The sequence below is a fragment of the Thalassophryne amazonica genome, chromosome 8 (genome assembly GCF_902500255.1).
Source record: "Thalassophryne amazonica chromosome 8, fThaAma1.1, whole genome shotgun sequence".
Taxonomy (NCBI): domain Eukaryota; kingdom Metazoa; phylum Chordata; class Actinopteri; order Batrachoidiformes; family Batrachoididae; genus Thalassophryne; species Thalassophryne amazonica.
Window position 1 is genome coordinate 76,452,363 of NC_047110.1, and position 21,568 is coordinate 76,473,930.

The following is a 21,568-nucleotide window of genomic DNA, read 5'->3' on the forward strand; positions in this document are numbered from 1 at the left end:
TCATTATGTATATGGGCAGTTGCAAATGTGTTTTTAAACTCGCACTCAGCCACGTACATCGGGCAGTTACAGTGAAACACTGCAGTTGTTTGTCCAAGTAGTGTTGCCATACCACAGCTGGCGCAAATCAGGTAGCAACAAACTAGCTGTTGAAAATTGCATTCGAGTAATCACAAAACTTGTAATTAATTTGATTGAATATGTTTAAGTGACCTGTCAGTTCTATGTGGCAGGTAAGGTGGTAGTTCAACAACAGTTTTTCTGAAGTACTACAGGAGATGAGAGTTTTTATACAAAGAACACCTACATCATGCCCCAGTGATGCCAGTGCTCCCTTTTTGGGCCTCTTTTGCACTGAGAGAGGCTGATGGCGTCTCTGGCCCAGTTATCCACCAGCTGGTGCAGGTCATCTGTGAATGTGCCTTTGCACTTCTGGCTGTGAGAAGCAGGAGCGTTGGGTCCAGTTTCCTGGGTCTGGTAGGGGCCTGGAACACTTTGAGCCAGTCCCTATGACTCCTAAAAATTCAGAGAAAAATGCTGAAATGTGGAAGCAAAAATTACAGTGATCATAGTGATCGTAGGCGATAAGCGTGTGCAGACCTGTGGAGCACGAGCTGAGGCTGGACATGGATGGACAGGTTACCAACTGCTGTGGAGACGTGATGTTAACGGCTTCTGATGACTCCGCTGCTTCAGGTGAACTCTGCGTTGGTTTGGACCCTGAAGCAAGGGGGCTCAGAGCTGAGGAACCTGGACATAGAGGGTTACTTTGAAACATACAGCATCATGTTTTTGATGAAATGGTCAGGAAGCAGAGGTTGGAGTTGAGACTTTAAAGAAAATCCAATTCACCATTTTTGCTCGAGTGTAGGGGTGTGTGCTGCCCACTATTGCGAGATGATTTGTGGCTTTTGCGTCGACGTCGACTTCCAGCTATCGCCACAGCCGGGGAGAAGACAGCAGAGGGAGGGGGTTTTCCCATCCGCATGAAAAGAGCATCTATCTCCTCCTTCTGACGAGAGTGCAAAGCTTGAATCTCCTTCATATGCCTGAGAGGGAAAGTCAAAGTTTAATAAGAAAAGTCAATACTTTTCTGAAACTGAATCTCAAAATGAGCAGCAAAAATCGACAAAGAGGACGGTGAAGATATACTTTTCTCTCAGGCGGCTAATTTCCCTCTGCAAAGCTTTGTCCTCAGTCTCTGAGTCATTGTCACTGCTGACCGAATGAGTATGTGCGTTATGAGGGTCAGAGGTTGTGGATGGACCATTCTGCACAATAGTGTCACCTGCTGGAGCCACTGAGGACAATAAACAGTCATTACTACCTACTGCCAAGACCACTAGATTTACCAGTTGTTAAATGACTCAGTAATTTGTCATGGTAATTGACTGGTACTGGGTGCCGGCACAGACAGGACTATAACAATACTTTATTCCTGTCCTGAACACACCTGTAACAGAAAAACGGCCCACTTTGGAAGCTGTGGTGGGTGTTTCCACAGCCCAGGTGCTTGTGGAGACCTGGAAACGGCCAATAGTGGTCGGCTGGCTATCAGGACCAGCAGGAAGAGAGGAGGTTCCATTCACAACGCCAATTTCACAGATGCCTTTGGACAGAGAGGATGTTCTGTGCAGAGTACTTTCTGGACTTGAGGGTGAGGAAGAGGATGATGAAGAGGAGGAGGAGGAAGAAGAAGAAGATGGTGTGAGGGAGGAAGAAGAGATGATATTGGGGGGGTCTGGACCGCTGCTTGGTGAGCCATCAGCAGTGATGGAGACCTGATTAAAAATAATGAAATTTGAGTTTAATCAACAGAGTTGTTCATTTTTTTCCCAATGAAAAACAAAACAAAAACAACAAAAAAGGCCATTTTAAGAAGCAACTGACTTGGAAACGTCCCAGAGTGAAGCTTGATGCGGGAGGCTGGACTCTGTTCCCGCCCTGGACGGTCTCTGGACTTAGAGCTCTTCGCAACTTAGCATCCAAACAATCCAGGGGTTGCTGGGACTGTGGAGTCACACAATCAGGATATATGAGGAACAATTTAAGTCATACAAAAGTAAACCTCCCACACAGGAGTTACAGATGTCAAATCTTTGATGATTTTTGGGTACAATTTCAATTAATAAATAAGCCACATAATGGGAAATTTTCTTCACTACAGAAGTAATAATGATGTGTGTACTTCAACTCATTAACAGTCTCCCACTATGACATGGAAATATGTGGTTGACATTACCGGAGTTGGTCCAGGAAATGGGGGTACTATCTCTGAGGGAGGGGTACCAGCTTGATCAAAACCAGCAGGTAAAGTCTGAAAAGTACAAAAAATAAGAAAAAAACCTAATCATGATCAACAGCACCATTATTCCCAGACTGTGTAAATTTCCCCAACCTGTGCCCTGGGTTTAGTTGGAGTACTCTGGACATGTCCTGCAGGAGTGACCCCTTGTCCGGGCGTGGGGGTAGGACCGAGGACACCCTGTACACCTGAGGTCAGGGGCAGGTTAGATGGGGGCACCAGGGCTATTCCAGGTGGAGGGGAAGACGTCCCAGTTGGAGGAGAGGAGGTGCCTGTGCTCTGACAGGACTCCACGGCTGTGGAGGAGGTAGGACAGGTCTGATCTTTGAAAAGGGACCGCAACTTCTTATCTAGAGCTTGGATGTCATCTCTACCGGAGGCTTTGGTCTGAGGCTCAGAACCCTCCATTTCTACAGTTGTGGTTGGACTTGACTCTGACCTAGGCAAAGAGGAGGGAGCTGGAGGCTGGGAAGAAACAGGAACCGGCTGATTCTGAGAAGATGTAACAGCACAATTAAGAGACCTGCTGTCTGAAGCAGGTATAGTCGTGATGCTACTGGATGTGACACTATTAAACAGGAGACTGGGACAGCACTGGTACTCAGCTGGAGCCAGGGACTAATGGGACAGATGTCTGCACATCTGGAGCAGAATGACAGAAGATGAGGGAGGAACTGTGGTGAATGAAAGTTGTGAGGAGGATGTTTGGTGAGAAGGCTGTGGTGGTGGACTGGGATCACTGCTAGCAGATGTGGGAGCTTGGGGCTGAGTTGGTATAGGTGGAGGAGAAACCCTCCCAGTGGCAGGAGGTGGTGACAATCTTGTGGTTGTTGTGGAACTAACATCAGGAAATACAGTGTTAGTATTAGTAGCTGTATCATCTTGAGGAGACGGGCCATGGTCTAAGTTTTGAGTGGATGGAACAGTGCTGGGTTCTTGCTCAGTTGATGGGAGATCAATGGTGCTGGATCTCTCTACAGGCGTTTTCTTCATTTCAATGAAAGCCTGCCGGAGAGTCCCAGATGGAGCAGATAGAGAGAGGCCCAATGCTGGAAAAAGGAGCAGAAATCAGTCAAAATGTATTTTCCAGAGTACAAGCCAAACCGTATATATACTTCTTAACATTGTATAAGCCACACCTCTGTCTGTATGTGGAACATGTTTTTAACACAGGGGTTGAGTTTAACAATGGACAAGCGCTCAGTGTAGTACATGTGTACACCACAGCATATGCTGTTACTTAACATAAGGATGTTTAAATTCCAACAATAAAACAAGATGGACAAATAAACATGCAATGATGACATACTAGATGCTATTTGACGCAGATGAACTTGGATTGCTGACTCACAGTGTTGAGAATACTATTAAAACTTGAGTTCATTTGATATTTTATCAGCTCCTTAATTTGGGATTTTTGTGAACTGTTGTAGTGCACTTTTAGTTTCTTTTGTTTGGTATGTTGGTTCCTGGGAAAGTCCTACATAATTTATTGTTTTTAATACAGTAAGGCTGCCCTGCATGCTGCTGACACTGCTTTGTTGGTCTTTAACTGCTGATTTGCACTGCATTTGTCATGAACAAGCCATTATTTTGTTTAGCATCATCCAGATTTATCTGTGAGTTGCCTATAGTCTCTCTGACAGGTACTGAAATTTCATAGAAAAATTCTGCACGGTTCCAGAGATATGCACGAAATTTACCCCAAAAATTTAAAAATTTTGTGTGACATTGATATTTAGCATTATTATTTAAAGTTGAATGTTAAAGAAATAACCTTGTATTTTGTCTGTCTGTGCTGCATACTAACACACAGTAATACATTTTTGTAAAGGCAGAAATGTCATTTCCTAGAAAAAAACATGTTTCTAAAGCAAGGCAAAACTGTCGCAAGCGTAACGTTGAGAATAAGTCCTTGATTATTTGTGTCAAAACATTAGCTATATCTCCTACTCTGCTTCAACAGACTAATTATATTACTTGTTCAATAATACAGGAAGTAATGGACAGAATCTGTTTCAGTCTTCTGCAGACTAAAGAAGATACCGCCAAGTGTTGTCGCAAGCATTATGCTCTAGCACATTATAGTATATATGCACTGAATTTTCTAGCAATGACTGAACCGAGACCAATAGAAATATTGAAACTCTGATATATAACCATACCTAAAATGGTAACATTTCACTTTTAAATTTTGAGGGTTATGTCACACTTTGGCTTCATTATTTTTGAACTAGGCCTTAATGTACAATGGACATTCAAACCAAACTAACAGCTGATCTCAAAGTGGTTAGTCATTGGCTTCAGCTCAGTAGACCAACCCTAAATGCAAAAAAGATCAAATGCGTGGCTCTTGCTTGCCTCTACTGGTGGTTGGCTCTCACTGCGGTATTGTATCACTTCCTGTTCCGGAGCACAGCGGTGTTTTGCTGTATCTGTTAGCTGTTTAATCTGCGCAGTCAGATTGATCTAGTTACCTAGATAACGATTTGTTTCACAGTGTAATCTTAACGTGCCTTAACTAAAGCACTCCCTCTGCTGAATCACCTCTAAATTATTTACACATTATTCACTTTGTGTGTTTTTAGGAATCCGCTAGCTTAGCGCAGCTACTAGCTCTTAACCGGTTTAGCATGGCGGCTTCTCCTGTCTCTCCCGCAGTTTTCTGCTCTGGATGTGAAACGTTTAGTTATTCCTCGGCCTCCTTTAGCAGTAATGGTACTTGTAATAAGTGTAGCTTATTCGTAGCTTTGGAGGCCAGGCTGGGCGAATTGGAGACTCGGCTCCGCACTGTGGAAAATTCTACAGCTAGCCAGGCCCCTGTAGTCGGTGCGGACCAAGGTAGATTAGCCGCCGTTAGTTTCCCTCTGGCAGATCCCGAGCAGCCGGGAAAGCAGGCCGACTGGGTGACTGTGAGGAGGAAGCGTAGCCCTAAACAGAAGCCCCGTGTACACCACCAACCCGTTCACATTTCTAACCGTTTTTCCCCACTCGAAGACACACCCGCCGAGGATCAAACTCTGGTTATTGGCGACTCTGTTTTGAGAAATGTGAAGTTAGCGACACCAGCAACCATAGTCAATTGTCTTCCGGGGGCCAGAGCAGGCGACATTGAAGGAAATTTGCTGGCTAAGGCTAAGCGTAAATTTGGTAAGATTGTAATTCACGTCGGCAGTAATGACACCCGGTTAGGCCAATCGGAGGTCACTAAAATTAACATTGAATCGGTGTGTAACTTTTCAAAAACAATGTCGGCCTCTGTAGTTTTCTCTGGGCCCCTCCCCAATCGGACCGGGAGTGACATGTTTAGCAGCATGTTCTCCTTGAATTGCTGGCTGTCTGAGTGGTGTCCAAAAAATGAGGTGGGCTTCATAGATAATTGGCAAAGCTTCTGGGGAAAACCTGGTCTTGTTAGGAAAGACGGCATCCATCCCACTTTGGATGGAGCAGCTCTCATTTCTAGAAATCTGGCCAATTTTCTTAAATCCTCCAAACCGTGACTATCCAGGGTTGGGACCAGGAAGCAGAGTTGTAGTCTTACACACCTCTCTGCAGCTTCTCTCCCCCTGCCATCCCCTCATTACCCCATCCCCGTAGAGACGGTGCCTGCTCCCAGACCACCAATAACCAGCAAAAATCTATTTAAGCATAAAAATTCAAAAAGAAAAAATAATATAGCACCTTCAACTGCACCACAGACTAAAACAGTTAAATGTGGTCTATTAAACATTAGGTCTCTCTCTTCTAAGTCCCTGTTAGTAAATGATATAATAATTGATCAACATATTGATTTATTCTGCCTTACAGAAACCTGGTTACAGCAGGATGAATATGTTAGTTTAAATGAGTCAACACCCCCGAGTCACACTAACTGCCAGAATGCTCGTAGCACGGGCTGAGGCGGAGGATTAGCAGCAATCTTCCATTCCAGCTTATTAATTAATCAAAAACCCAGACAGAGCTTTAATTCATTTGAAAGCTTGACTCTTAGTCTTGTTCATCCAAATTGGAAGTCCCAAAAACCAGTTTTATTTGTTGTTATCTATCGTCCTCCTGGTCGTTACTGTGAGTTTCTCTGAATTTTCAGACCTTTTGTCTGACTTAGTGCTTAGCTCAGATAAGATGATTATAGTGGGCGATTTTAACATCCACACAGATGCTGAGAATGACAGCCTCAACACTGCATTTAATCTATTATTAGACTCAATTGGCTTTGCTAAAAATGTAAATGAGTCCACCCACCACTTTAATCATATCTTAGATCTTGTTCTGACTTATGGTATGGAAATTGAAGACTTAACAGTATTCCCTGAAAACTCCCTTCTGTCTGATCATTTCTTAATAACATTTACATTTACTCTGATGGACTACCCAGCAGTGGGGAATAAGTTTCATTACACTAGATGTCTTTCAGAAAGCGCTGTAACTAGGTTTAAGGATATGATTCCTTCTGTATGTTCTCTAATGCCATATACCAACACAGTGCAGAATAGCTACCTAAACTCTTTAAGTGAGATAGAGTATCTCGTCAATAGTTTTACATCCTCATTGAAGACAACTTTGGATGCTGTAGCTCCTCTGAAAAGAGAGCTTTAAATCAGAAGTGCCTGACTCCGTGGTATAACTCACAAACTCACAGCTTAAAGCAGATAACCCGTAAGTTGGAGAGGAAATGGCGTCTCACTAATTTAGAAGATCTTCACTTAGCCTGGAAAAAGAGTCTGTTGCTCTATAAAAAAGCCCTCCGTAAAGCTAGGACATCTTACTACTCATCACTAATTGAAGAAACTAAGAACAACCCCAGGTTTCTTTTCAGCACTGTAGCCAGGCTGACAAAGAGTCAGAGCTCTACTGAGCCGAGTATTCCTTTAACTTTAACTAGTAATGACTTCATAACTTTTTTTTGCTAATAAAATTTTAACTATTAGAGAAAAAATTACTCATAACCATCCCAAAGACGTATCGTTATCTTTGGCTGCTTTCAGTGATGCCAGTATCTGGTTAGACTCTCTCTCTCAGATTGTTCTGTCTGAGTTATTTTCATTAGTTACTTCATCCAAACCATCAACATGTCTATTAGACCCCATTCCTACCAGGCTGCTCAAGGAAGCCCTACCATTATTTAATGCTTTGATCTTAAATATGATCACTCTATCTGTATTAGTTGGCTATGTACCACAGGCTTTTAAGGTGGCAGTAATTAAACCATTACTTAAAAAGCCATCACTTGACCCAGCTATCTTAGCTAATTATAGGCCAATCTCCAACCTTCCTTTTCTCTCAAAGATTCTTGAAAGGGTAGTTGTAAAACAGCTAACTGATCATCTGCAGAGGAATGGTCTATTTGAAGAGTTTCAGTCAGGTTTTAGAATTCATCATAGTACAGAAACAGCATTAGTGAAGGTTACAAATGATCTTATGGCCTCAGACAGTGGACTCATCTCTGTGCTTGTTCTGTTAGACCTCAGTGCTGCTTTTGATACTGTTGACCATAAAATTTTATTACAGAGATTAGAGCATGCCATAGGTATTAAAAGGCACTGCGCTGCGGTGGTTTGAATCATATTTATCTAATAGATTACAATTTGTTCATGTAAATGGGGAATCTTCTTCACAGACTAAGGTTAATTATGGAGTTCCACAAGGTTCTGTGCTAGGACCAATTTTATTCACTTTATACATGTTTCCCTTAGGCAGTATTATTAGACGGCATTGCTTAAATTTTCATTGTTACGCAGATGATACCCAGCTTTATCTATCCATGAAGCCAGAGGACACACACCAATTAGCTAAACTGCAGGATTGTCTTACAGACATAAAGACATGGATGACCTCTAATTTCCTGCTTTTAAACTCAGATAAAACTGAAGTTATTGTACTTGGCCCCACAAATCTTAGAAACATGGTGTCTAACCAGATCCTTACTCTGGATGGCATTACCCTGACCTCTAGTAATACTGTGAGAAATCTTGGAGTCATTTTTGATCAGGATATGTCATTCAAAGCGCATATTAAACAAATATGTAGGACTGCTTTTTTGCATTTACGCAATATCTCTAAAATTAGAAAGGTCTTGTCTCAGAGTGATGCTGAAAAAACTAATTCATGCATTTATTTCCTCTAGGCTGGACTATTGTAATTCATTATTATCAGGTTGTCCTAAAAGTTCCCTGAAAAGCCTTCAGTTAATTCAAAATGCTGCAGCTAGAGTACTAACGGGGACTAGAAGGAGAGAGCATATCTCACCCATATTGGCCTCTCTTCATTGGCTTCTTGTTAATTCTAGAATAGAATTTAAAATTATTCTTCTTACGTATAAGGTTTTGAATAATCAGGTCCCATCTTATCTTAAGGACCTCATAGTACCATATCACCCCAATAGAGCGCTTCGCCCTCAGACTGCAGGCTTACTTGTAGTTCCTAGGGTTTGTAAGAGTAGAATGGGAGGCAGAGCCTTCAGCTTTCAGGCTCCTCTCCTGTGGAACCAGCTCCCAATTCGAATCAGGGAGACAGACACCCTCTCTACTTTTAAGATTAGGCTTAAAACTTTCCTTTTTGCTAAAGCTTATAGTTAGGGCTGGATCAGGTGACCCTGAACCATCCCATATTTATGCTGCTATAGACAGACTGCTGGGGGGTTCCCATGATGCACTGAGTGTTTCTTTCTCTTTTTGCTCTGTATGCACCACTCTGCATTTAATCATTAGTGATTGATCTCTGCTCCCTTCCACAGCATGTCTTTTTCCTGGTTTTCTCCCTCAGCCCCAACCAGTCCCAGCAGAAGACTGCCCCTCCCTGAGCCTGGTTCTGCTGGAGGTTTCTTCCTGTTAAAAAGGAGTTTTTCCTTCCCACTGTTGCCAAGTGCTTGCTCACAGGGGGTCGTTTTGACCGTTGGGGTTTTTACGTAATTATTGTATGGCCTTGCCTTACAATATAAAGCGCCTTGGGGCAACTGTTTGTTGTGATTTGGCGCTATATAAATAAAATTGATTGATTGATTGTTTGGGACCAAGCAAAGGATACCCCCAGAAAAATAAACACCGAAGATTAGGATTTCTGATTCAACACTGGAATTAGTTCCTGTTCCTGGATCATTTGGCAGTGGACTGATCGACACAAACGGACAAATACTGGATTCAATCCCAATCCGTTGTCAGAGCTTTTTACAAATATAATCTGTGATATTTTCAGTCCAGCAATCTTCTTTATAAGACAATGATTGCACCAATAACTGCAAATGGAGATAGTCTGTAGATACAACCCCTGGCAAAAATTATGTAATCACCGGCCTCGGAGGATGTTCATTCAGTTTAATTTTGTAGAAAAAAAAGCAGATCACAGACATGACACAAAACTAAAGTCATTTCAAATGGCAACTTTCTGGCTTTAAGAAACACTATAAGAAATCAAGAAAAAAAAATTGTGGCAGTCAGTAACGGTTACTTTTTTAGACCAAGCAGAGGGAAAAAAAAAATATGGGCTCACTCAATTCTGAGGAATAAATTATGGAATCACCTTGTAAAATTTCATCCCCAAAACTAACACCTGCATCAAATCAGATCTGCTCGTTAGTCTGCATCTAAAAAGGAGTGATCACACCTTGGAGAGCTGTTGCACCAAGTGGACTGACATGAATCATGGCTCCAACACGAGAGATGTCAATTGAAACAAAGGAGAGGATTATCAAACTCTTAAAAGAGGGTAAATCATCACGCAATGTTGCAAAAGATGGTTGTTCACAGTCAGCTGTGTCTAAACTCTGGACCAAATACAAACATGGGAAGGTTGTTAAAGGCAAACATACTGGTAGACCAAGGAAGACATCAAAGCGTCAAGACAGAAAACTTAAAATATGTCTCAAAAATCGAAAATGTACAACAAAACAAATGAGGAACAAATGGGAGGAAACTGGATTCAACATCTGTGACCGAACTGTAAGAAACCGCCTAAAGGAAATGGGATTTACATACAGAAAAGCTAAACGAAAGCCATCATTAACACCTAAACAGAAAAAAACGAGGTTACAATGGGCTAAGGAAAAGGAAACGTGGACTGTGGATGACTGGATGAAAGTCATATTCAGTGATGAATCTCGAATCTGCATTGGGCAAGATGATGATGCTGGAACTTTTATTTGGTGCCGTTACAATCAGATTTATAAAGATGACTGCCTGAAGAGAACATGTACATTTCCACAGTCATTGATGATATGGGGCTGCATGTCAGGTAAAGGCACTGGGGAGATGGCTGTCATTACATCATCAATAAATGCACAAGTTTACGTTGATATTTTGGACACTTTTCTTATCCCATCAATTGAAAGGATGTTTGGGGATGATGAAATCATTTTTCAAGATGATAATACATCTTGACACAGAGCAAAAACTGTGAAAACATTCCTTGCAAAAAGACACATAAGGTCAATGTCATGGCCTGCAAATACTCCAGATCTTAATCCAACTGAAAATCTTTGGTGGAAGTTGAAGAAAATGGTCCATGACAAGGCTCCAACCTGCAAAGCTGATCTGGCAACAGCAATCAGAGAAAGTTGGAGCCAGATTGATTAAGAGTACTGTTTGTCACTCATTAAGTCCATGCCTCAGAGACTGCAAGGTGTTATAAAAGCCAGAGGTGGTGCAAAAAAATACTAGTGATGTGTTGGAGCGTTCTTTTGTTTTTCATGATTCCATCATTTTTTCATCAGAATTGAGTGATTCCATATTTTTTTCCCTCTGCTTGGTCTAAAAAAGTAACCGTTACTGACTGCCACAATTTGTTTTCCTGATTTCTTATAGTGTTTCTTAAAGCCAGAAAGTTGCCATCTGAAATGACTTTAGTTTTGTGTCATGTCTGAAATCTGCTTTTTTTCTACAAAATTAAACAACTGAATGAACATCCTCCGAGGCCGGTGATTCCACAATTTTTGCCAGGGGTTGTAGAATACGAAAGTGACAAAACAGGGCTGACCGCATGATCCTTCAGTGTAGTCAATAGGTTCACATTTCAGAGCTTCACAGCAGACTTCAATGGCAGGCATGATGTTAACGTAAAACTTCACAAAGCAGTTCTGGTATGGAAGTGTCTTATGTGACTTGACCACATATTTAAGAAGGAAGTTTGTATCAACCAAAGGGTTTCACAACCACAGAAGAAGACACATTGCTTAAGGATTGTTAGTGCCTTGGGTTTACAGCGGTGTCGTGAAAAACCTGTTATAATGGTGCTGTTTTGTTTAATAATCTACCTACATTGACTCAGAATTGCAAGACTTACAAACTTACAATTGCAAGACAGTACAAACTGCTCTACACAGTATTTTACTTCTTAATTACATGACTAAGTGCAACCTGACAGACAAATAGTATTAACTGTCGATTTTATCCCATTTATTTTAGACTACTTATTGGTTTATTTTATTTTCTCATTTAAAATAGTGTCTGTTCATTTTAATGTGACATGCTTAAGAATGACTGACTGTATATTTTGTGAGGATCCAATGGAGAGATGTTCATAGTGACATTTTGAGAGTGTACTGTGCATCAAACTGGGCTATCCTGAATTAAAACAAACAAAAAACTATTATTATTATTGCCATTATTATTAACAATGAATGCATGGTGTTCCAGTGTATAATTTACTCTGGATTGTAAATTGGAGGACCCCCCCCCCCCACACACACACACACACCAAAAAAGTAATCTAAATGTGGGGGTGGGGGATAAAAAAGAAATCTGAAGGTGGATGGGAGGAGCATGAGGGCTTCAGGAAGGCTGTGGAACCCACTAACAGTTCTATGTCATAAATATGCACAAATAGAGTATGTGCATATTTGATTATTCCTGTGTACAACAGCAACTTAGACCGTAGACAAAACATAACTTAGACAATAGGGATGCACCGATACAACTTTTCACTTCCAATCCAATCCCAATATCTGAATTTGGATATCTGTCGATACTGACACTTTTACAATCTGATACCAGAGCTCTGTTTGCTTTAATATTATTATTATTGTTGATTTTATATGAGGATTTTCTTAAAAAGGAAACCTGAAAGTTCAGCTACAATTTGCCAGAAGGTATATATCTAAGATGAAAGCCTAGATTTGATGTTTTGGTGAAAGAATTAAGTACTTTTAATTTTTATAGACTTTTATAGAATTATTTTTATAGACTTAAAGATAAAAGACAGCACTCTCTGTCCATCTCTCTCTCTCTCCTCAATTTCAATCAATCAATCAATTTTATTTATTTAACGCCAAATCACAACAAACAGTTGCCCCAAGGCGCTTTATATTGTAAGGCAAGGCCATACAATAATTATGGAAAAACCCCAACGGTCAAAACGACCCCCTGTGAGCAAGCACTTGACGACAGTGGGAAGGAAAAACTCCCTTTTAACAGGAAGAAACCTCCAGCAGAACCAGGCTCAGGGAGGGGCAGTCTTCTGCTAGGACTGGTTGGGGCTGAGGGAGAGAACCAGGAAAAAGACATGCTGTGGAGGGGAGCAGAGATCGATCACTAATGATTAAATGCAGAGTGGTGCATACAGAGCAAAAAGAGAAAGAAACAGTGCATCATGTCTGTCTCCCTGATCTGAATTGGGAGCTGGTTCCACAGGAGAGGAGCCTGAAAGCTGAAGGCTCTGCCTCCCATTCTACTCTTACAAACCCTAGGAACTACAAGTAAGCCTGCAGTCTGAGAGCAAAGCGCTTTATTGGGGTGATATGGTACTATGAGGTCCTTAAGATAAGATGGGACCTGATTATTCAAAACCTTATAAATAAGAAGAAGAATTTTAAATTCTATTCTAGAATTAACAGGAAGCCAATGAAGAGAGGCCAATATGGGTGAGATATGCTCTCTCCTAGTCCCCGTTAGTACTCTAGCTGCAGCATTTTGAATTAACTGAAGGCTTTTTAGGGAACTTTTAGGACAACCTGATAATAATGAATTACAATAGTCCAGCCTAGAGGAAATAAATGCATGAATTAGTTGTTCAGCATCACTCTGAGACAAGACCTTTCTAATTTTAGAGATGTTGCGTAAATGCAAAAAAGCAGTCCTACATATTTGTTTAATATGCGCACTGAATGACATATCCTGATCAAAAATGACTCCAAGATTTCTCACAGTATTACTAGAGGTCAGGTCAATTTCAGTGGAGCTTTAATGACATGGGAAACATACACTTGCTTTGACAATGTAAACGTAACAGTAAAAATGAAGTCCTTTCTCTCTGTCTCTCTCAATTCAATTTCAATTGAAAAACATACGTTAACATTGTCAAAGCAAGTGTTGGAGGAAAAAAGTCCTCTCTCTCCCTCCCTCGCCATTTTCCTGCTGAGCAAACAAAGCCTTTCAACTGTAAAATAAACTCCAATTTTCTAAACGCATCATCAGCGGTGCTCATGCGAGTAACTCTAGATAAACACTGAAGAATTTTGGTGGAGGTTTCCCGTTCAGTGGAGTGAATCTCTGTTCGGCTGTCCTCAGCTGTGCTCTGAGCTGCTGTTAAAGCGTTTCCCAGCCTTGGGATGTTGAAGCGGCTTATTTTTCAGTAACAATTTAGTTCATTTTTCAGAAAATCCATGCTCAGCGGAACAGACCATTTGAACTCAAGAGTTGGGCAGAAATTTGCCATTACCGGTAGCTTAAAACTCGGCTGCTGTGCGCAGAAGAAACAGCTCGGCTTCAGTTTAGAAACCTCCCTCTCATCCTTCTCAGCAGTAAACAGAGCAGAGAGCAGGCAGCACTAGAGAGGTTTCATAGACGTGATTTCTCACCAGTATCGGAAAATCCCGCAAGGTTGAATCAGGAAATTCTGATCCGTGAATTACAGCGAGGAAAATAAGTATTTGAACACCCTGCGATTTTGCAAGTTCTCCCACTTAGAAAACATGGAGGGGTCTGAAATTTTCATCTTAGGTGCAAGTCCACTGTGAGAGACAATCTAAAAAAAAAAAAAAATCCCGAAATCACAATGTATGATTTTTTACAAATTTATTTGTATGTTACTGTTGCAAATAAGTATTTGAACACTTAATAACCAACAAGAATTCTGGCTCACACAGACCTGTTCATTTTTCTTTAAGAAGCCTTCTTATTCTGCAATCTTTACCTGTATTAACTGCACCTGTTTGAACTTGTTACCTGTATAAAAGACACCTGTTCACACACTCGATCACACTCCAACCTGTCCACCATAGCCAAGACCAAAGTTAGTAACATGATGCTGTTATGGTTTAAAATCCTGCAGGGCAGGAAGGTCCCCCTGCTCAAGTCAGCACATCTCCAGGCCCATTTGAAGTTCACCAGTGACCATCTGGATGATCCAGAGGAGGCATAGGAGAAGGTCATGTGGTCAGATGAGACCAGAATAGAGCTTTTTGGAATCAACTCCACTTACCATGTTTAGAGGATGAGAACAACCCCAAGAAAACCATCCCAACCGTGAAGCATGGGGGTGGAAACATCATACTCTGGGGGTGCTCTTCTGCAAAGGGGACAGGACGACTGCACCGTATTGAAGGGAGGATGGATGGGGTCATGTATTGTGAGATTTTGGCAAACAACCTCCTTCCCTCAGCAAGTGCATTCAAGATGGGTCATGGCTGGGTCTTCCAGCATGACAATGACCCCAAACACACAGCCAGGGAACTAAGGAGGGGCTCCGTAAGAAGCATTTCAAGGTCCTGGAGTGGCCTGGCCAGTCTCCAGAACTAAACTCAATAGAAAATCTTTGGAGGGAGCTGAAACTCCAAACCTGAAAGATTTGGAGAGGATTTGTATGGATGAGTGGACCAAAATCCCTGCTGCAGTGTGTGCAAACCTGGTGAAAAACTACAGGAAATGTTTGACCTCTGTAATTGCAAACAAAGGCTACTGTACCAAATATTAACATTGATTTTCACAGGTGTTCAAATACTTATTTGCAGCAGTAACATACAAATAAATTATTTTAAAAAAATCATACATTGTGATTTCCGGATTTTTTTTTTAGATTATGTCTCTCACAGTGGACATGCACCTAAGATGAAAATTTCAGACCCCTCCATGATTTCTAAGTGGGAGAACTTGCAAAATTGCAGGGTGTTCAAATACTTATTTTCCTCACTGTACGTAGGTATCGGAACCCAATCCGGGATCGGAGCAGCCCCAACCCTGTTAGAGAAGTTTAGATAAAATCTTAATCCTAAACTCAGTGTGCAGGGCTGTGAAATGAAAATTGTAAAATCCGAGGAAAATTTGCAGGGGGTCTGGGGGGCACAGCTCCCCAGGAGCTGGGGTCTAGTGCCTTGTGGGGCCCCAGAAACCAAATTAAATTTTCATCTACTGATACATTTTCAACATCTCCTGGAAGAACAAATCTAAAAGTTAGTGCATATAGTGCATTAAACCATGTCAAAAACCACAGCTAAAGATTGTTGAATATTTTAAAAATCAGGGTAAAATATCAGTAACATACCTTACAGTAAAAAAGCCACACATTTATGTGTAAATTCCTGTAAATCCACTCAAAGCCACAGTATCTTTTTTTCCCAAGAAAAAAGTCTAAATTGATAAAAACTAATTTACATTGTTGTGTAAATTCATGTAGCCTAAATTCATTCAAAGGCACAATGTCTTGTTTTTCAATGAAAAAGTCTAGATTAATGAAAGAAAAAAAAAAGGCACATAATCTTTTCTGAAATCCTGTTTGAACAGCACAATGTTTATTTTCCAGAGAAAGAAAAAAATTCTTACCAGTTCGCTTTTCCCGTTCATCTTTCAGGTGTGTTCATGAAGCCAGCAACAATTCCACGGATTCTTGTCCTTATCACACTTTTTCAAACCGTCTTTCTCGCCATCTTCACTCTGTCTGATGTCGCTCCGTGACACAGACATGATGCAAAATTCTTCTTTTAAAAACTTTAAAGTTCTAAAAGTGTGCAATGTCCACATGCTACGTTTAGCTAAGGTTCGCACAGGAGAAACAGTGTCACCGCAGCAACCAACCAGTCCCGCTTTACGACAACTGTCATAGCCAGGCTTTGAGTAGCATATTTCCTCCGCGGAGATTCGCGAGGAAACTGATATGTATCTGTAACACACAGATCAGTGTCTGCAGACTTATAAAACTTGCATGATGTCGTAAAAAAAAAAGAACACCTTACAATAAGCATTTAAAAAACTCAGTAACGATCACGATTAAAGAGTACAACACTAACAACCCCCCCCCCCCCCCCCCCCCCCCGCCCATGATGAAATCCGTGGAATCCTGCGGAGTTTTCACAGCCCTTAGTGTGTCATATCATTAATCCTTTTATGTACAGCAGAAAAGTATTACACTTTACTTTAAATGGAACTATACAACCAGCTGTTTTATTAACAATACTTAGCAAATGTTCAAGAACAACTGTTTCACTCACTTCCCACCAGGTGGGCTGGCTTCATCCCACATCCAAAGACAAAGGTTAGATGGACTAGAAACTTTAGATTGTCCGTAGGTGTGTGTGCAGGTGTAAGTGTGTGTTTTCTCTATATGTGGCCCTGCGACCGACTGGTGTCTTTTCAGGGTGCACCCTGCTTCAAGCCCTATGACTGCTCCAGCCCCCCCCCCCACTGACCCCTAATTGGCGTCAATGATTGAAGATTAGTGAGTGAGAGTGTTTCACTCACCTGGGGCAGGTTCATCAGCTAATGAGTTAGCAGGAGGAGGGCCAGAAGTCTGCTCTTTAAGGCGAGACTCCGGCACTGGGCTCACTATAAACCGTCGTCCAGCTGAATGCACCACTTGGGCTGCAGTGCTGGGTGAAATGCCTTAAGGAAAAAGTTAAAATAAGTATCAGATATGACACAGTAACTGGATAACAGTCAATGAAACAGGGTATCAAGTACCCCATGTTGAAGAAAGTAGATAACCTGGTCGCAGGGGAGCAGACAGCTGAGGTTGATGCGGAAGATCACTCATCTGTTGAAGAAAATAATTTACATATAGCTAGTCAGTTGAAGATAAAAGTAGAGTGGCTGGGTATTTAGATAAAAATGTGTTTTATGTAAATTTAGTACCTGGGTAAAGCTTTCATTCACACCATCTCCTTTCTCATCAGCCATTTCAATAACTTCCCGGACCTGCTCAATGAAGGAGTCTCGTTCACTCTCCAGGAGGAACTCGCTCTGAACCTGAAACCAAAATAAAGCTTAAGTATGGCATCTACCTATACATATGGAAAAAGTTTCCATCAAGGAGCAGAAAATAAATGATGGGCCAAGACACAGACTGCAGGTATAAGTCAAACATGAAAAAAAAGCGTATTGCAAAAACAAGCTGCATGTCATTTACCTGAAGTTTTCCTTGGTAAACCATAGACTTTATACATAATGGACAAACCACATATATAATGGAAAACCTATGGGTGTGACATCACCCACAGGTTTTCGATAGAGAGCCAGAACACACATTATGAAGCCCACAAATTATGCTATGTTGGCAGTGCTTATTCTGCCAACATCACAACCAATGCATAAACAAAGAGGTGGAGCATGGGCAAGACTGTGTATGACCTGGGATGGACAAATGAAGTCGGATCACGTCCCTACCTTAGAGTCCAAACCTGCTAAGCTAATAGGCTAACCTCAGTTCAGGTTTTTATTAAGCCATTTTTAGGGACTGAGCGGTGGTTCACAAAGTATAGCTTTGTTGTGGGCATTAAAAATTATAACCCACTTATTTCTACTGATAGCTGCTAAAAGCTCTAATGCCATAACGTTTGGGAGTTCCAGTGTCGCAGACCAAACAATCCACCCCTAAAAATTAATCTGCCCTGCCTCCACTGTGCATGCATCATTTCGGAGCTCAGCAGCTCGTCTGAGACAGAGCCTCTTCACTCAAAGCAATCAAATGGATTAATGGGATTATTAACCATTAGATGACGAGGTAAAACCTCTTCAATCATTCTAAAGTCAGTTTTAAGCAGAAATGGGGCTGTTTTAAACAGAAAGAGGTGATACAACCCCTGGCAATAATTATGGAATTACCGGCCTCGGAGGATGTTCATTCAGTCTCTTAAAACTCTTAAAAGAGGGTAAATCATCACGCAATGTTCCAAAAGATGTTGGTTGTTCACAGTCAGCTGTGTCTAAACTCTGGGCCAAATACAAACATGGGAAGGTTGTTAAAGGCAAACATACTGGTAGACCAAGGAAGACATCAAAGCGTCAAGACAGAAAACTTAAAGCAATATGTCCCAAAAATCGAAAATGCACAACAAAACAAATGAGGAACGAATGGGAGGAAACGTCTGTGTCCGAACTGTAAGAAACCACCTAAAGGAAATGGGATTTACATACAGAAAAGCTAAACGAAAGCCATTATTAAAACCTAAACAGAAAAAAACAAGGTTACAATGGGCTAAGGAAAAGCAATCGTGGACTGTGGATGACTGGATGAAAGTCATATTCAGTGATGAATCTCGAATCTGCATTGGGCAAGGTGATGATGCTGGAACTTTTGTTTGGTGCCGTTCCAATGAGATTTATAAAGATGACTGCCTGAAGAGAACATGTAAATTTCCACAGTCATTGATGATATGGGGCTGCATGTCAGGTAAAGGCACTGGGGAGATGGCTGTCATTACATCATCAATAAATGCACAAGTTTACGTTGATATTTTGGACACTTTTCTTATTCCATCAATTGAAAGGATGTTTGGGGATGATGAAATCATTTTTCCAGATGATAATGCATCTTGGCATAGAGGAAAAACTGTGAAAACATTCCTTGCAAAAAGACACATAGGGTCAATGTCATGGCCTGTAAATAGTCCGGATCTTAATCCAACTGAAATCTTTGGTGGAAGTTGAAGAAAATGGTCCATGACAAGGCTCCAACCTGCAAAGCTGATCTGGCAACAGCAATCAGATAAAGTTGGAGCCAGATTGATGAAGAGTACCGTTTGTCACTCATTAAGTCCATGCCTCAGAGACTGCAAGCTGTTATAAAAACCAGAGGTGGTGCAACAAAATACTAGTGATGTGTTGGAGCGTTCTTTTGTTTTTCATGATTCCATAATTTTTTCCTCATAATTGAGTGATTCCATTTTTTTTTCCCCTCTGCTTGGTCTAAAAAAGTAACCGTTACTGACTGCCACAATTATTTTTCCTAATTTCTTATAGTGTTTCTTAAAGCCAGAAAGTTGCCATCTGAAATGACTTTAGTTTTGTGTCATGTCTGTGATCTGCTTTTTTCTACAAAATTAAACAACTGAATGAACATCCTCCGAGGCCGGTGATTCAATAATTTTTGCCAGGGGTTGTACTACTTGATAAAACCACATATTCACATTGGACTGTTACTGTTCTCTTCCTACATTTGTTTAAACATTTGACTTAAGCAATTTGTGCTTCTGTAACAACTGACAGTATCTTAAAATACACTAAAAATTTGATACAAGTAAAGCTACTTCTAGTGTTCATTAAGTCACCAATATAACTTTAAGCTCTCAGGAACATTGATTTGGGTTTAAATTAGATTCTTATTCACCTCGATAAATGGGAAACACAAAACAATTTTTCTACCCAATGCTGATGCCAGCATTTCTGGGATACTCACAACTTAAGTGTTATGCAAAATGACGCACAAACTTTTTTACATCAACACTTGACTTGCATGATTGAGCATGTCAAATATTTATCGATCTATTGGATGGACAGTAGATGGCAATTTTCCCATAATGCACTGTGGCATGTGTGTCTGTACTCTGAACACTAAAACCTTCAAAATTAGTGCATTACTTTAAAACTAAAACATATAGCTGATATTTTCACTTTGTAAAATGACAGAGCTGATGCTAATTTCAATAACTTGTGCGGAATTAGTTTCTTTAAAATTTTAACCATAAGTCAAGACTGTCTGCCTGTGCATGACGTGTGATATGCCTGCAAGTCTGTATGGTTTTTCTCCTTTTCTCTCTTCTTTCTCTTGGCTCACCAGGTCTCTTTTGCTGAGAGAAGGCTGACATTAAGACAGAAGCGCTGACTCGTTGTGTCAGTAGCTGCCAGTGTACTGGAGTCAATACTGAAAGCTATCGGTTTAGCTTTTAGGTGTAACTTCCACAAAATTTTTTTTTAGGGTTTTATCAGTTTAGCTTTATAAAAGTTTACTTTTCACTTAGCGGATTAACGGTCATCAAAGGTAACTTTTTGATTAGCTGTGCCGACCACTGCTCATCAGAGATGTTTACAAACAATTTTACAAATACAATCATCATGAAGACAGACCACAGACTAAATCTGACACGGGCCAGGAAAAACAAAAAAACTTTCACCACAGAAGTAAAAACCCAAATTTCTGGGAATTCCCAGAAAACTTGTAGCTGGCATAGCTTTGACATTAAAATGCTTTTACTGTTAACCAGGTTCAGGAAAATTAGTTATCAGCAACTTTAACATTTGCTTACTGACCGAAGTAACAGATACACAACACACTAGAGCTGTTTGTAACAGCTGCACACTTTCCTGTATTTGTTTTGTTTTTTTTCTTTCTTTCTAATTTGACCTGAACTTTCACAAATTTTCAGGCCCATTGACTCATGTTTGGCCAAGTAAGCCTTTTCAATGGTATGTGAAAACCTGAGTACTGTCTTCTTTGTCTTTCAGCTGTTCCCGTTAGGGGTCGCCACAGCAGATCAATCGTTTCCATCTCACCCTGTCCTCTGTATCTTCCTCTGTCACACCAACCACCTGCATGTCCTCTCTCAGCACATCCATGAACCTCCTCTTTGGTCTCCCTCTTCTCCTCCTGCCTGGTGGCTCCATCCTCGGCATCCTTCTCCCAGTATACCCTGGGTCCCTCCTCTGCACATGTCCAAACCATCTCAATCTCGCCTCTCTGACGTTGTCTCCAAACCGTCCCACCTGAGCTGTCCCTCTGATATGTTCATTCCTAATCTTGTCCATTCCTGTCACTCCCAAAGACAATCTCAACATCTTCAGCTCTGCCACCTCCAGCTCTGCCTCCTGTCTTTTTGTTAGTGCCACTGTCTCTAAACCATACAACATAGCTGGTCTCACTACTGTTTTGTAAACTTTCCTCTTCACTCTTGCTGATATTCTTCGGTCACACATCACTCCTGCCACCTTTCTCCACCCACTCCACCCTGCCTGCACTCTCTTCTTCACCTCTATACCACACTCTCCATTACTTTGAACAGTTGACCCCAAATATTTAAACTCATCTACTTTCACCACTTCTACTCCTTGTAACTGCACTATTCCACTGGGC

General features: G+C 41.1%; 1 protein-coding gene across 1 annotated transcript in view; it reads right to left on the reverse strand.

Moving 5' to 3' along the window:
• Positions 1 to 341: 341 nt before the first annotated feature.
• The window catches only part of wnk1a (WNK lysine deficient protein kinase 1a), an 86,817-nt gene continuing 65,590 nt past the window's right edge, over positions 342 to 21,568 (reverse strand). The window contains 13 exon segments of the mRNA XM_034176717.1: positions 342 to 516; positions 601 to 750; positions 853 to 1,049; positions 1,153 to 1,300; positions 1,454 to 1,781; positions 1,891 to 2,010; positions 2,243 to 2,317; positions 2,399 to 2,879; positions 2,881 to 2,956; positions 2,959 to 3,354; positions 16,966 to 17,106; positions 17,209 to 17,257; positions 17,356 to 17,469. Of these exon segments, the coding sequence (XP_034032608.1) occupies positions 407 to 516; positions 601 to 750; positions 853 to 1,049; positions 1,153 to 1,300; positions 1,454 to 1,781; positions 1,891 to 2,010; positions 2,243 to 2,317; positions 2,399 to 2,879; positions 2,881 to 2,956; positions 2,959 to 3,354; positions 16,966 to 17,106; positions 17,209 to 17,257; positions 17,356 to 17,469 (2,385 nt within the window). The 3' untranslated portion in view covers positions 342 to 406.